The sequence below is a fragment of the Pongo pygmaeus genome, chromosome 5 (genome assembly GCF_028885625.2).
Source record: "Pongo pygmaeus isolate AG05252 chromosome 5, NHGRI_mPonPyg2-v2.0_pri, whole genome shotgun sequence".
NCBI lineage: Eukaryota > Metazoa > Chordata > Mammalia > Primates > Hominidae > Pongo > Pongo pygmaeus.
Window position 1 is genome coordinate 88,875,170 of NC_072378.2, and position 16,307 is coordinate 88,891,476.

At 38.6% G+C, this 16,307-nt stretch overlaps 1 protein-coding gene across 2 annotated transcripts in view; it reads right to left on the bottom strand.

The window, feature by feature from the left end:
* Positions 1 to 3,884: 3,884 nt before the first annotated feature.
* RRAGD (Ras related GTP binding D) overlaps positions 3,885 to 16,307 on the bottom strand; it is a 54,523-nt gene continuing 42,100 nt past the window's right edge. For both annotated transcript variants that reach the window (XM_054491118.2, XM_054491119.2), the window contains exon 7: positions 3,885 to 14,316. In XM_054491118.2, coding sequence (XP_054347093.1) covers positions 14,165 to 14,316 — 152 coding nt within the window. In that variant the 3' untranslated portion in view covers positions 3,885 to 14,164. The remainder of the gene's footprint in view (positions 14,317 to 16,307) is intronic.

The following is a 16,307-nucleotide window of genomic DNA, read 5'->3' on the forward strand; positions in this document are numbered from 1 at the left end:
GGTTGGGCAAGTTTTATTCTGTTATATAAAGATATAAAACTCTTAAATTTGATTTGTTTTCTATTGTTAAAATTAATCTAAATCTGAGTTTCTTGGTGAAATTGGGAGTAAAAAAGTGAAGGATATCTAAAATTAGATGGTATATTTTAAATCATTCCCTGATGTTGTTTTCTGTATAGTAAACTGATAATCTGACTGACTGAGATATGCAAACAAAACCAAATTCCAATGCTGCTTCATTCATTCATTGTGTTGAATCTTCAAATTAACTAACACTTGACACCCTCTCCTGCCACAGCTCTACAAAAGCCCCTAATTTGTGCAGTAGGCCCTACCACAGCAAGGCCTGCAAAGCAGGTGCTGTATATAATGCGTTCCTATTTGATAGCTGAGTACTAGAAGCCCTTTGCTATTCAGCCTCCAAGGTCCATCAATCTCTAGGAGCAGTTGTCCTCTGGGGCTCTCCTTTAGCCACCACCACCTCCACTGCTCCCTGGGGTTCTTCTCCCACAGGACTGGTTCAGTAGGAATAACAATCTCTCCTTCCTTGGTTAACAACAATAACAACAATTTATTGTGGACATGTGCCCATAACAATTTAATTATGGGCACATATCAAAGCTTAATTACAATCATGCTCCAAGATCAAAGCCAATTCCAAAATTTCTCTCAGCAGAGACATTTACAGAGAAAAGAGAAGTGGCCAGCAGGCGTGGTGGCTCATGCCTGTAATCCCAGCACTTTGGGAGGCTGAGGCGGGCAGGTCACCTGAGGTCAGGAGTTGGAGACCAGCCTGGCCAACATGGCAAAAACCTGTCTCTACTAAAAATACAAAAATTAGCTGGGTGTGGTGGTGCGTGCCTGTAATCCCAGCTACTCAGGAGGCTGAGGTAGGAGAATCACTTGAACCCAGGGGGCAGAGGTTGCAGTGAGCCGAGATCAGCCTGGGAGACAGAATGAGACTCCACCTCAAAAAAAAAAAAAAAAAAAGGCCGAGGTGGGCAGATCACTTGAGCTCAGGAATTCGAGATCAGCCTGAACAACATGGTGAGACCCATCTCTACTAAAAATATACACACACTCAAAAATTAGCCGGGCATACGTACCTGTGGTCCCAGCTACTCTGGAGGCTGAGGAGGGAGGATCAGTTGAGCTCTGGGGGATGGGAGAGGAGGAGCAGGCCGCAGTGAGCCATGATCCTGCCACTGCACTCTAGCCTGGGTGATAGAGCGAGACCCTGTCTCAAAAAGACAGATACAAAGAGAAGAGTAATTTTATTTAAAGGTTACTAAATTCTTGACTGACAGCTGGGTGGGAAGGGAGCTCATTTCCTCGGAAAATTTCTTATCCAAAAATTGCTTATTTTTTTAAACTAGAACACTTATTTCTTCCGAGAAAAATTTACAAATTATATTAAGTAAAGGTTCAATCCAAGATCAAATTTGGGGTAATTTTTTCTTTACTTTTGATGATCCTAAGGAAAACTCCTTTTTTTTATTTTAAGATTTTTTTTTTTTTAATCCTTAAAGCCGACTTCGTAACTAACAAAAATGACAAAAGATGAGGTTTAAAATGTTTCAGAATCTTAGAAAATCTTAGAACCACAATCCTTGACCTGTGTAATTCATCTTTTCCTTAGTTAGGAACCAGAAGTCCTTTGAAGTGCAGGCCCTTTCTCCACCGCCATTTGCATCCTTGTGCAAGGTCTGGACTATAGTTTTTTAGCATCTACTGTGTATCAGGCACTTGACATAACATCAACTCATTTATTCTTCATAACAGCCTTGGAAGTGGCACTGATTATTTATACCCATTTTACAGACGAAGATAATTTAGGTCTCAGAGAAATCAAGTGTCTACTTCTCAGTTTTTTCAGCTACAGATTATTATCTTTCTGGCATATGATTTTTTATGTTAATGAGAGGAAATTTTTCTAGATTTTCATCTATTTCTTGATTTGGTTTGAATACTTTGAAATATATTTTATAAAGGTTCTTAAAGCTTCAATGACTTATTCAAAAAAAACTTCAGTGACTTATCTAGAAAATGAAAGAACCCTGATTCAAGTCCAGGTCTTCTGACTCTGAAACTTGGGTTTTTTTGCTACACTAAAAAGAATCAGGCTGTTTTGTGTCATTTGAGTTTTCCACTATTTGAAAAAAGTATATGCTTCTTACAACCTCCGCGCTATTGTTGGTTCACACATTTTACTTATTCTTTAGCACTAGAAACTTTTTTTTAAATGATTTTCTTCTTGATCATAAAAGTAATACAGTGGTTCAATATGTAGAATATGAACAAAATCCAAATCTCCCATAATCCTCCTGCTTAGAAAAGGACATGATACAGATTTTGGTGTATTTACCTTGAGCTTTTGTTTATAAGGCATAGGTATTTTAAGAACTGATATCCCATTATACCATATATACTTTTCTATACTTAAAATATCTGCCATTAGCTAACTGGATTACTCGTTTGGCCAGTTGCAGTGTTATTATCACTTAAACTGATAGTGTGAATCGGCTTATTTTACATCAATGTCTTCCTAGAGTAAAATTTAAAAAAAAAACTCAGAAAGCCATATATAAATTTTATTGCATCGCTTCTCAGTCTTTTGGCTAAGATCAAGTGTAGACTTTATTGTAAACATTTTGTTAATTACCTTGAATACTTTATAATTTTTTTTTTTTCAGAAAAAAAAAAACACCTGCTATAGTCTTTTCTCTTGTTTTACCCCCAGGATTTCCCCTTGGGATTGGTTAATAAGAAACATGGAACATTTTCCCATGGGGATGTAGCTGGTATTAATGTAATGGAGATGTTAGTTATGTTATTACCAGGGACACAAGTTTAAACTCTGGTTACCTGAACAAAAATGTCAGGCAGGAAGGAGCTCTCGGTTTTTGCGTGCCTCACTTTACTGCATTGCAGGTCTAATAGTTACACTTTTGCTTACCATCTGGCAGCCAGCTGAAAGATCTAGGAGAGAAAATGCTTCTGTTTTTTTTTTTCTTCTCAGATTCTGCTGTGTTCAAGATAGGTCTTGCTTGTTCATTCTATTTTAAACACTTTTCTAATATATTTCAGGAGAAAATATTATGGAGAGATATCAAGCAAATATATTTGAAATACAGTAGAGTGCTTAGAATACTAGTTTAGTAGGTTCCTTCACCAGATGACTTGTGTACCATTTCTCATTTTAAAAGGTTTTCCTATAAGTAAGCAAAGAAGTGTTTTCTAAATAAAATAGTAAAGAGTTGTTTGCAACATTATTAATTTTTAGCTTAGCTTTCTTAATTTGTCTTTTCTTTGAGACCCAATTTGCTACCATAGCTTTGAATTATCTATCTCTCTCAAAATTACAACTTTTGGTGTTAGGGATGAGGAAAAGAAGGCTGCTTAGTATTGTGCTTTTGCTTTATTTGCATAGGCTGCATCTGTTTTTCTCAAAATTGAAAGGTGCTTTAAAAATTAGTAACAAAATTACAATAACAATATTTATTCCTTAGTTCTGATGAACTGATGAGTTTGAGTTATTTCATTTTCTAAGTTTAGCTCTAAAGGAAACACCTGCAACTAAAACTGTCATTTCTGGGGGAGAAAATGGTGTGCACTTGGCGGTGTGCTGGCAGACAGCGGCCAACTGTTTCAAAAGTGTGTTCTCCTTCCCCCCTTCTGAGTCTTCTCCTAATAGCTATTCAAAGCGCTGTCCTGTCTCTACCTTTCTTCTTGTGTCACATATCCTTTGTCATTCCCTGGACCATTTTTAGCCACTTGCTGATTGATGAAACTTGGTCATCAACAAACTAACCTGAACAGCTTAGAAGTCTGCTCTTCCCTGGGAGTAGTTTCAGTTTCAAAAGTCAAGAATTGTCTGAGTTCAATACTTTTAAACAAATTTGTATTTTATTCACGATTATAGCATCTACAAACTTCCAAAAAATATTGTCATAGATATGAGAAACATTCTTCAGTCTCCAGACAATGCTCAGCATATACATGATTTATGAAATTCTTACAGTAATTCTGCAGCCACGGGGCATTTTGACAATATTATTGTCTTCAGAACAATCAGTACTACACTGCTTCCCATTAAAACCCAAGTTACAATTATAGGCAAACTTTGAATGATAACCACATCGTCAACTTCTCAAAAGTAGTCCTGTACTTTTTTCAGCACTAACCAACCAGAAGGTATAGGTATGCCACAATCTGCCTTCTAGCATCTTGTGAGAAAATACTGGAGCCAGTTTAACTTCTCTGGGGAATTCAAGTTGGGTTTAGGTACAGATGCTGGCTGGGCGCAATGGCTGACACCTGTAATCCCAAAACTTTGGGAGGTGGAGGTGGGAGGATCGCTTGAGGCCAGAAATTCAAGACCAGCCTGGCTAACATGGTGAGACCCTGTCTCTACACAAAAAAAGGGGGTGGGTACGGATGCTATTAAATAGTAATATATACCATATATGCAGAATGGAAAGCAAAATTTTTCCAAAAATATAATTCCTCAGAAAAGAGAGTCACCTTGTGTTTTTGTCTTTGTCCTTTTTGAACAAAATACTCTTCAGGAAGACAATATGACGTGAAAGGGCCACAAGTAATGGCAATTTTCTGTCTTATAAAGGTCACCTAGCAAAATCAGGGGAAAAAGGCAAAGACATATTGATTAATTATTCCTGAGGGTGTGACTTTGGATAACAAGTATTGGAGATCATTAAGTAGGCTTTTAAATAATTATTGAACAGAGAAATACAAGAAGTACTTATTTATGGTGATTATGAATACGTAGGAAAAAAACCCTGATGTTTAACAAATGGTTCTTGAGACGTAGTAAAATCTCCACTGACAGCATTCTACTCAATGTGAGGCATGCTCTACCTTAGATAACTAGGAGGGAACTGTTAGAGGACTCACAATGTTGTTTCAGTGATGATAAAGACCCAGTTGTAAACGATGCATGTGAAGTATTTGAATAAAATTGTTTGAGGAAAAACCAATTTTTCTAAATTAGTACCATTTGCATAATTTGTGATATTAGATGTAAATGAGTATTTAAATACTGAATCAATAAATGGTTTAAATAGACTTAAAATTATTTACATTCACAAAAGTTTACATTTGAAATATAGGTTAAATAATGTAAACTCTTAAAGCTGCATAATCAAGTTGGAAAAAATGTTAACACTTGGGGTATTGATGTGTATGTAGGTATGGAGGATGCAAGAAAGCTCCCCTAGGTGATTGCAACCCTAATCCCCTACCATCTCCCCTCCCTATCCCTTTAAACAACTACAGAGAAAACAGTGTCTCACAAATTATGAGAATTGTCTAGGGTCCTTATTTAAAAATACAGATTTCTGTATTTCTCCCTGGAGATTCTGATTGAAGAAGACCGGGATGGGGCTGGGAATCTGCATCCTTAAGCACTCTAGATGATTCATAAAATCAGGTAACTTTGGAAAATATGGGCCTAGAGCATTAAATGAAACAGTACTATGTGATTGGTGGCACCATTTCTTGCACCTTATAAAGCTAAGTGAATTCCTTCCTCTCCTACGGAGATGGAAAGATACACAGGACTGGTCTCCCGCAGTCACCCCCTTTACTGCACTGCTTCCCAGGGAAAAGAAACAAAAGCCTAATTACCAAGGCCACCTTATAAGCGGTCTGGGAGAAGGCCAGAATTAGTTCCGGGTTATTGGCTATCTAGGTGAGGAAAGTTGAGTACTACGAGGCTTAGCTCTCTGCAAAGCCAGAGGGGAGAAGACTGAGTAGCAGCCCTTTTAGGAACTTAGGCAATAATGAAAGCAGGAGGCAAACAAAAGCAGCTTGTAGGAATGGAATTCTCCATTCCATCTCCACGTGGTGATGAGGGTTAGCATGGGACTGAGGTTTAAATTGCTCTGTCATAGTTGGCCTTTCATGAGAGGGGGCTTGGTTTCATGACTCTCAATTTTGGAAGAATAGAATAACCCTGCTGGCCCCAGGAGCTTATTAGTAAAGATTGAGGAAGCAAGATGGTCAAGGTCTCAGGCAGCTGGACACCAGTTAATGCCCCAGCCCTCCTGAATGTAGTCACTGGATCAGCTCCCTTTCAAAATAGCACAAAAGGGCAAACTCATGGATTCTTTTTTTTTTTTGAGACGGAGTCTCGCTCTGTCACCCAGGCTGGGGTGCAGTGGCACGATCTCGGCTCACTGCAACCTCTGCTTCCCAGATTCAAGCAAATCTCTTGCCTCAACCTCCTGAGTGGCTGGGATTATAGGTGCGTGCCACCACACCTGGCTAATTTTTGTATTTTTAGTAGAGACGGGGTTTCACCATGTTGGTCAGGCTGGTCTTGAACTCCTGACTTTGTGATCTGCCCGCCTTGGCCTCCCAAAGTACTAGGATTACAGGCATGAACCACCGCACCCGGCCAAACTCATGGATTCTTGATAACGGATAAGACCAATGTCATCTGAATTAACAAAGGACCCCTTAGGAGTCAGCCATGAGCTCATGAGTCACTAAACTCCATGTAACGCTATCATATTATAGTCAAGGATAGAGTCTGTAATAAAAATGATCCTCTCAGGCCTACAACCCCATCAACCGTTCACCCCTAATACAACCCAGCATACAAAAATACCCAAGGATGGCAGTGAAAAGAAAAACCACTCTAGTAAACACTAGAAAGCCGTGATCAAATGAAAGAAAAATTCAGGAACTTACTCAGAATTTCCCATTTGTTAAGATCTCTTAATTAACAGAGAAGGAAAAGATTTTAGGTTGGAAAGAAAATCCTTAGATATTTCTGATGTGGCCAATGGGTTCATTCTAACACTGCTTTACAAACCACAGGTTGTGACTCATTAGTGGATTGTGAGACCTTTTTAAAAAAGCAAATGAAAGAGAAAGTACCAGAATGTATTGCATGTAGAGAGGATATAACTTGGTAAGTTTTTTTTAGTAACATTTGTATGAGTGTGTGATAGTTTGCAACATGAACTGTATTTATTGTGGCTCACAATAACAAGTTTAAAATGGATTTCATAAAGGTGAACTACAGTTCTGTCCCAGGGCAATTTTACCTAGCGTTCAAACATGGCTTCAGGCATGAGTTCACATGGATGTTCTGCTTTTTAAAGATGGTTTAGTTTTTCAAGATTGAATATGAGAACCACACTTCATCTCAGCTTTAACTGCTAAATCATTTATTGAAACCATAAATGTAATATTCTACAAAGAAAAGACTATTGACTTGTAAATATTTGTTGCACTGTTCTTAACAATGTTGTTGTGGATTTTTTTTTTTTAAATCGTGGAATTAAGTTGTTTCTTGGAATAATATGATACTTCAAATTGGTATCTCAAAATCGTGAACGAGACTACTAGAGCTCATATTTTCACTTTCCCAGGACTATTGCAAAATACTGATGATACAACTAAAATAAGATCACTGCCTGAACTTAACTGTAATTTACGATAAAAGTAGGTCTTTTGAGGACCTCTAGGACAAGTATGACACATTTTAAAATCACCTAGCCTTTCAAAATTCTGAACGATGTGAAAGAGTTCTGCATTTACCATCAGATTTTTCTCACATATTCTACTGTTCCTCATGACATGTTAAGAGAATATAAACATTCTTAGGCGACACTCTTATTAATAGTTCCCTGGTATGAACAGATTGAAAAGGGTAGAAAAGTAAAATAAACTTTTTTTTTTTTTTTTGAGATGGAGTCTCGCACTGTCGCCTGGGCTGGAGTGCAATGGCGCGATATCGGCTCACTGCAACCTCTGCCTCCTGGGCTCACACGATTCTCCCGCCTCACCCTCCTGAGTAGCTGGGATTACAGGCACACACCACCACACCGGGCTAATTCTGTATATTTTTAGTAGAGACGGGGTTTCACTATGTTGGCCAGGATGGTCTTGAACTCCTGACCTCATGGTCCGCCCACCTCAGCCTCCCAAAGTGCTGGGATTACAGATGTGAGCCACTGCGCTCGACCAAATAAACTTTTTATTAAATCTAATTCTGGAAGTGATATTGATGTCATATATGTATTAAGCTGGAAAAGTATGAATATTAAAATAACATTTAAAACTTCCTACTTTTAAGATAATTCACCTCTTAATTACAAGGAAAAGCACTACATGTCAATAAACATTTCCAATTTACAGCCTACTTCTTCTATTTAGTCTTACATTAAATTAATAGTAAATATAGCTAGTGATCTATTGGTTGAACAACTCAATTTCTTGGATGCTAGTTATTATCCATGGCCTCTGCTGCGCACAGTGGTAAAGTCCTACACAACTGCAGTTCTAAAAACTGACATCTATAAGGACCTATCAAAAATTAGTTTATCTTTCATTATTTTTAGATATTAAAATCCTCTCATCTCCAGTATCTGCCTTTTAGCCATTTCTCTAGCACAGAGTCTGGAATATAATTGGAACCCTATAAATATCTGTTGGATAAAAGAACATTGTTAATTTCCCTCAGAAAGTCACACCATCATAGGAGATTTAGCAATCATTATTGACAAAAGAATCAAAACTCATGGCTCCTTTTATTTACCCCACGCTCTTGGGCATGCTTGTCCTCAACACATTGAGGGAGAATAAACCAAGTCCGGAGATGCAGCAAGGCCAGGGAGCAGGGTCTTGTGAACTTTGCTAAGGAGTTTGGGCTGATATCTAGGAGTCATGGAGAGGTGCAGACCTGGAGGGTGTTAAGCAAGGAAGCTTAAGAAGGTCAGGAAGCAAGGAAGGTCAGAATTGTGGTGGTTCAGAGAGGCCACTCGGGGTCTGGGATGGATGGATGGATGGATGGATGGATGGATGGATGGATGGATGAATGGGGTAGAGAGACACTGGTTAAACAGCTACTGAAAGGTCCGATGCAGTCGCTCATGTCTATAATCCAAGCACTTTGGGAGCCCAAGGTGGGAGGATCACTTGAGCCCAGGAGTTTGAGACCAGCCTGGGCAACATAGCGACATTCCATCTCTACAAAAAAACAAACAAACAAAAATAGCCAGGTGTGGTGGTGCACACCTGTAGTCCTAGCTACTTGGGAGGCTGAAGCAGGAGAATCACTTGGGCCTAGGAGTTTGAGATTATGCTATGCTGGGATCATGCCACTGCACTCCAGCATGGGCAACAGAATGAGACTGTCTCTCAAAAAAAAAAAAAAAAAAAAAAAAAAAAAAAAAAAAAAAAAAAAACGCTACTGAAATCCAAGTGAAAAGGAGATGGTGGTCTAAACCAAGATAATGGCAGAGGAGATGGAGAGAACAGATTCAATAGACCTTTGTAAGGCTGAGCTGAAAGAACTGAGTGACTGACTGCAGGTGAACAGGAGGGGAGGGAAGAGTCAAGAATGAGGCCCAAGTGTCTGGCAGAACCACAGGGAGGAAAGTCACACCATCATAGGTGATTTAGCAAGAAGGAAGCCAATTTTAGACATGTTAGATTTGAGGCTCTTCACCTATAGAAGATTCTAGCAAAAGCATGCTAATTGCAATTTAAGATATAGATCTGAAGGTCAAAAAAGAATTAGGATGGAAATATACCTTTTTGGATTTTACTCCAGATCAGTATTTTATTTTTTTACACATATTGAAATTTCAAGGTGAAAAGTTGAATACAGTTAAGACCAAAGGCTTATTCTCTCTTAATTTTCTGAGCTTGAAATATACTATTGCCTATTAGAAAACCAAATGGCTGTAAAAGGTATTTATATTTTCTTCAGATATTTAGACAATACCATCTTCAGCATTAGTTATTTAATGGATTAGGAATAAAAATGCATGATCTTTGACTTTCTTCTCTGGGTGAAGTACATTTAGAAGACTGCTCCTATTGGTTCTATAAATATGCCAGGGGAGCTCATGTAAGAATAGGTACTTCTTTCTCAATATGCCAGCATTCATGCCCATGTAGTAATTAGTAGTTTAGGTGGATAAACTCCAATGAATCTGGCGGGCTCTGACACACTCTCCTCAATACCGCCCTCCTTTTGCATCCTCAAATGGCACACCCCGTAGTCTTAGTCCACCAGAAAAATCCTCCAAGTGCCCCTCTTCATATTTGTGAAAGGAAGGTATTTTTTAAAAACATTTGGTGAAGCTGCTTATAGTTGTAGTTGGGAAAGTGGGCTTACTAGCTATATGATCTTGAGCAAGTTATTATTTCATCTTTTTGACCTTGGTTGCCTCATCTGAAAAATAGAAATGGTAACAGTACTCACCTCTTGGATTTATGAATTTTAGTTATGCAAAAGTACTTCAGAGCAGTGCCTGGGGCATATTGTGTGTACTCAATCAGTATTACTACTAAATACTTCTGTTGAAGACAAAATTTTCTTTCTCTTAAGCTCAACATCACTACTGATGTAAAATCTTGGAAATAATTATTTCAGATCAGGTTTTCCAATCAGGAACAGGATTTCATATTTGAGATATAACATCTAATGCTAGCCCCTCTCTGAGAACTCCTAGGGGATCTGAAAAAGGTCATTGTAGGATGGAATCTTACTAAGCAAAGTTAAGAATGATAAGGTAAACAGTTAGGAAAAGGATTTCCATATGACTAGGGGATTAGGGCCACAGCAGCAAGAGTTAATATCTGAAGTTTACTGAAGTAACAGTTCTACAGCCCTAACTGGTATGTACCCGTCAAAAATGTGGAGATGTAAGAGAGTTTAAAAATAAAAGCATAAATTAAATTTAAGTAGTGAGATTTATCATCATTTCCATAAAATGAGAGCTGGTTAATCAGGACAAATAAATTTTACCAAATGGATGTAACAGGGCCAATGAAACAGTGACATACATGTATGGTAAGCAACCTCAGAAACAGGAAAGGCTGTACTTCCTTTTCTCCAAAGAGACCATTCTGCTCCCAGAAAGCTTAGTTATGAATACACTTGAAATGAGAGCTTTACCAAAGCATGAACCCAGGACACATGCTTTTAAATTGGCAGTTAACATTCTTGAAAGCAATGGCTTAACAATGGTTATAAGTGATGTACTGCTTAAAGTAAAACATGAGCTATACCTGATTACAAATTACATCCAGTCTGTACAAGTTGAATGCATACCATACTTTAATAACCAAGACAATTCAGCTGTTTTTCCAGAGTATATTTCAAACAGAGTTGGCATATAACCCGTATGTAACAATATTGCTGTGATTTGAGTCATATTTAAGGGTCCAAAATATGTTCACAAAAGAACAGTTTGTGAATGTCAGCCGTTTTTTGCTTTATATTCCTTCAAAAACATTCCACCCTGGTCATTCACACTAATCTACATCACTGAAAATAACCAAAATAATTCACAGTCTCACCTCTATGTAAAAATTCTAATTGACTCAATAGGCAAAGGACTGCCCTACTCCTTTTGAGGAAGGAAACCTGCAAGGCAAGTTCTCAATCCCTAAAACCAAGCAGAAATGTCCCAGTGCAGTTGCTGTAGCTATGTATTTAGGCTTTGTATTTATAGAATTAAATTTGAGAATTAAACATGGCCATACACATCGCAATAAGCTGCCTCTCATATCAAAAATACAATGCAAAATGACTTGAAGACATTTCCAATAACACAGATTTGAAAAACTGAACGCTTAGACATAACTCCTGCATCTTTCTTTAAGAAGTCATTCATTGCCACTCTTACAAAGTTAGAGGCAGTAATCTATATTAGCGTGTGATTAATCAAAGAGTGCACCTACTACCATGAACTTGGGCCCTATGTCATAGAATTATTTTTGCCTTTCCCCCAAAGAATCATTTGCTCTTGAAGTAATAGGCTTTTTAAGGCACATTTTAACAAAAATCCATCATATACCCAGCTTAAACATGGAAGCTCCACCTGGTTATAGTAATAAATATACCTAAGTAATGTATGATTTACCAAATAGGCTAGCTCTAGCTACCAAATAGGCTATCCTCAGTCTCTAGCCTGAGGATAAAGTCGTATTAGAAAACTGATTCTTCATTTGCTTATTCAAAGTGAAACATGTAAAAAATATTAGAGAATTAGATTTATAACAATAACCCATAAGTGCCAGGTCTGTTGGCAAAGGTCCAACAGGATATAGCTCTGGAAATCAGGGAGCCCTGGGCTCCTAACCATCCAGGTTTCGGAGTAGGAATCATAAGGAAAGGAGTTAGGGCACCTTAATTATTTTTAGAAATCTCCTTTCAAAATGCACAGACCCTTGGGAGGCTCAAACCTTAAACCCCAACCAGATATCATCTTAAATTCAGTTACCAGCTTCAAAGAAACAGGACTTGGGGAGAGGAAGGAGAGAGGTTGGAAAGAAGCCACAGAGAGAAGTGGGAAAGTTTAGGCTGGGCACAGTAGCTCAGGCCTGTAATCTCAGCATTCGAGGAGGCCAAGGCAGGAGGATTGCTTGGGGCCAGGAGTTTGAGACCATCTTGGGCAACACAGTGAGATCCTGTCTCTACAAAAACAAAATTTAAGAATTAGCCGGGCGTGGTGGTGCACACCTGTAGTTCTAGCTACTAGGGAGGCTGAGATGGAAGGATCCCTTGAGGCCAAGAGGTAACAGTGAGCTATGATTGTACCGATGTATTCCAGCACAAGCAACAGAATGAGGCCCCCCTCTAAAAAAAAAAAAAAAAAAAAAAAGTTTCAAGTATAAGTTGCTTTAGGGACTTTATATATTTTGCTAGGACCAACTTTGATGTTCTTAGGAGGCTCTGCTTTAAAAAAAAAAAAAATCTCATTTTCTAATGCCCCACAAGCATGCCTTAGGGTGCTAACCCTTGAGATGCACATAAAATTATCTACTTGGAATGATTTGGCATAGGGGTAGATTTAGGACTCTTAATTTCCTGTTAGTCTAAAGTAAACATAAGTGAAATAATTTCACAGAAACAATTACACAGCTAATTGTAATGTCTCTCCAGCCATCCTTTTCCCACTGACCTTTAGGGGTCTTCAGGATGACTCTTCAGTCTTGCAGAGCATGCTGGTGGCAGGCTGAGCTTGGCTCAATCGTAAGGTGGGAACAAGTGGAGTACATGAGGCATGTTATCACCAGTGAGAAGGAGATGTGGAGGTGACAAAAGTGACTAACAGGATTGAGCTCCATGGTGGGGTTCTGCGATTTGTTCTATTCACTATGGTCATGGAGCAATAAAGAACTGGTCCTGAATAAGCATTTTAAATGCAGCACACCAGACCATCGCACAGGGCCAAAAGTCCAGAATTGTATATATGTTTTTTGGTCTGCAGTTGCCAATCACATACTTTTGGGACAACTTTAGGCCTCTGATGTTACTTTAGCCCTGGGTGGCAGGTACAGAAAAGCCTCCAGAAACCCTGCAATTCAGTGACATTCTTACTTCTCTCCAGTGATCGGCACCATTTTGGAAATCTGGTCCCAAAGTTCCAAAAGAATAGTAATGCAACAAAAAGAAATAACCTCTCTGTATAAAGTGATTATAGTGATGTGTGTTGAGGTAAAGAGCTTCATAAAAACCATTGAGCAGGGAAGCACAGCCACTGCTATAGAAATTTTTAGGTTAAGTCTGGTGCTAACATTATTCTACAAAACTGTTTACACCCATTATAAACAGGGGACAGTTCTTATTGCTCCTGGAGCTTGTAGCTCCAATCTGTTCCAGCTCCACTGAAAAATGATTTTTCTCAATAATTGGTAGCAAAGATTTCCAAATTTACAAAAAGTCATTACCAATGCATCACTTTTTGATTAATTTCTGATTGCCATATAGATATGGACTACAGTATGCATGTCCTTGACACCAAGTACAGAAAAAAAGCTTAGAAAAGTCGTTTTATCAAAGTTCAGTTCAATGAGAAACATGAAAAAGTGCAAAATATGTACAGTTCCTGGCAGTTCTCACACGGGATTTTTTTCACTACAGACCATAAAAGTTTACATTTGTGTAATGAAATGACAATGGATTTCACATCACTGTTAATATACAAGTTTTTGCTTCAAAGTGCTTACTTTATTTATAAAAGAGAAGATCAAGAGGGTTGCAGGAATTTTTTTTTTTTTAACAACAAATCAATGGTATGTGTCCCAATCTCCTTCTTCCTCTTCCTTTAGTGCAACATGGCGCAGCACCCTCATGGATAAGATCTGATTTCAAAAGACGTTCCTGAAACCTCACCTACAGCAGCACTCTAGGGGTCCCATTAGGAGTGGCTCTCTTTTTCTTCTGCAGCCGATTCTGAACCTTTCGAGATTTTACTACTTTCATTCTCACCTCAAAAACTTCATGAATGGCCTTCCGGAAGCAATGAAAATTATAGTCAATTAGCCCTGGAGAAGAGAATAAAAATATTTATAAGTGTCACATAGAAATAATCTCCATCTTTTCATGGGACCCATGGCCCAGGACAAGCCAGTAGGGGGCAGTAGAGGATGGTCTTAGCGTAAGGACCATAGATTTCCCTGGGATGTCTGCAGCTGGCCTTCAGAAATTGCTATAAATCTTTAGGAATTATAGGCAAAGTCTTGTGAAGGAAGATTTTTCCTGAGGCAGGGTTCCAGAGCATAGACCATATTTTCAAAGGTTCCTATGACCCAAAAGATTTAAAGAACCACTGAACTGAACTTTTTTTTGTTAACCTTTCAGAATTAAAGATTTCTTACAATTAAGAGAAATCTATAATGAAAAATGTTTCTCCCCAAAGGGCATTATTAGACTGAGTAGAGGCAGACCCTGACTTGGGATCCCAAAGCTGTGTATCAATCAATAAATATTTACTTTTGAGTATCTATTATATTTAAACCATTCTCATAAGCCCGAGGGAAAGCGAAGCCCCTAATTTTAGAGTGTTAACAGTCATCTCGCCAACTCCAGCAGAAATTCAACAACCAATGACACTCAGCTTTTCAGTATTAAGTATTTTAAGTGGAGAAATAATAGGAGAGAATCTTCTTGTGTTTTCAGAAATGTATCAGTGACACAAAAAATAGAATAAAAGATAATCCAAAGTCTTGATGAGTGCATTTTTCATCATTACTAGTAATTTGTAAAAGTCCTGAGAGCAACATTATGTTTACACCAATTAGGATAAGGTGGTCAGTTCTATTTACTATCTTTGAATTTATTAAAATAACTAGCCCAGCAATTATTTCTATCTATCAGTGGATGCTTCTAGAGCCCCGTCCAAAGGAAGAATTAGGATTCCAGCCAAGGATTAAATTCTTCAAACTAGTTATACAACTAACTGCAAGGGGAGGGCAGGGAGGGCACCGTCTAGGTTTCCAGGAGCAGGAAAACCTCTGAGTAGTGCCCTCTGCTGCTTCTGCAGAGAGAGTGAACCACTAGTGCAGTAAAACCAGGAGTCAATTTCCTCAAGGAAAGACCAATGTCATAAGCAAGGGGAAAAGTAATAAAAACAAAGGAGCAAAGGAACGATTTTTAAATGGCAATTTGAATATGAGATGTGAGAGCCTCAAGATTCTCTGCTTTTATGTACAACAAACTGTCTTAAAAAGCTTAGCTAAAAGAACTTGGCTCAATGAGAAGGGTACAATGAAATACGCAACTTGGGAAATTTCAGACATATCCTATTGTTCTTATTTTTGAGGCAGGGTCTCACTCTGTCACCCAGGTGGGAGTGCAAGGCTCGATCACAGCTCATTGCAGTCTCAACCTCCTGGGCTCAAGCAATCCTCCCACCTCATTTTTAAATTTTTCCTAGAGATGAGGTCTCACTATGTTGCCCAGGATGGTCTTGAACCCCTAGGCTCAAGCAATCCTTCCACTTTGGCCTCCCAAAGTGCTAGGATCATAGGCATGAACCACTGGCACCCGCCCCTATTGTTCTTGACAAACCTTAACTTACATATCTTTACACATTTCAAAATGTAACAGTAATCTTGCTGTGTTTGGAATTTTAAGTAAAAGTTCACAACTGAGGCTTTTTAAAGACAGTAAACATGCATAAACAGTGTTTGCTATTTCAACCCTCATGAAAACTTTTTGAAAATACATGAACAGAGACATAAACAAAATAAACACTCTCTTCACCCCACCTACAGTTCATAAGGCCCCACATCCTTCTCTGGTTCAGGAGTTCTCAACCCTAGCTGCACAATAAAAACACCCAGGCACCAGGCACACCAGGAGGCCAGGCACAGCGCAGCACTTTGGGAGGCTAAGCAGGGAGGATCACTTGAGGCCAGCAACCTTTAGCCCTGACTGCCATAAAGTGGTGGTGTGATGGTTGAGAGAAAGTCATTTATATTTTCTAGGCCTGAGTAAAATCATCTGTGAAATGAGAGGGTGAAACAAGGTGTAT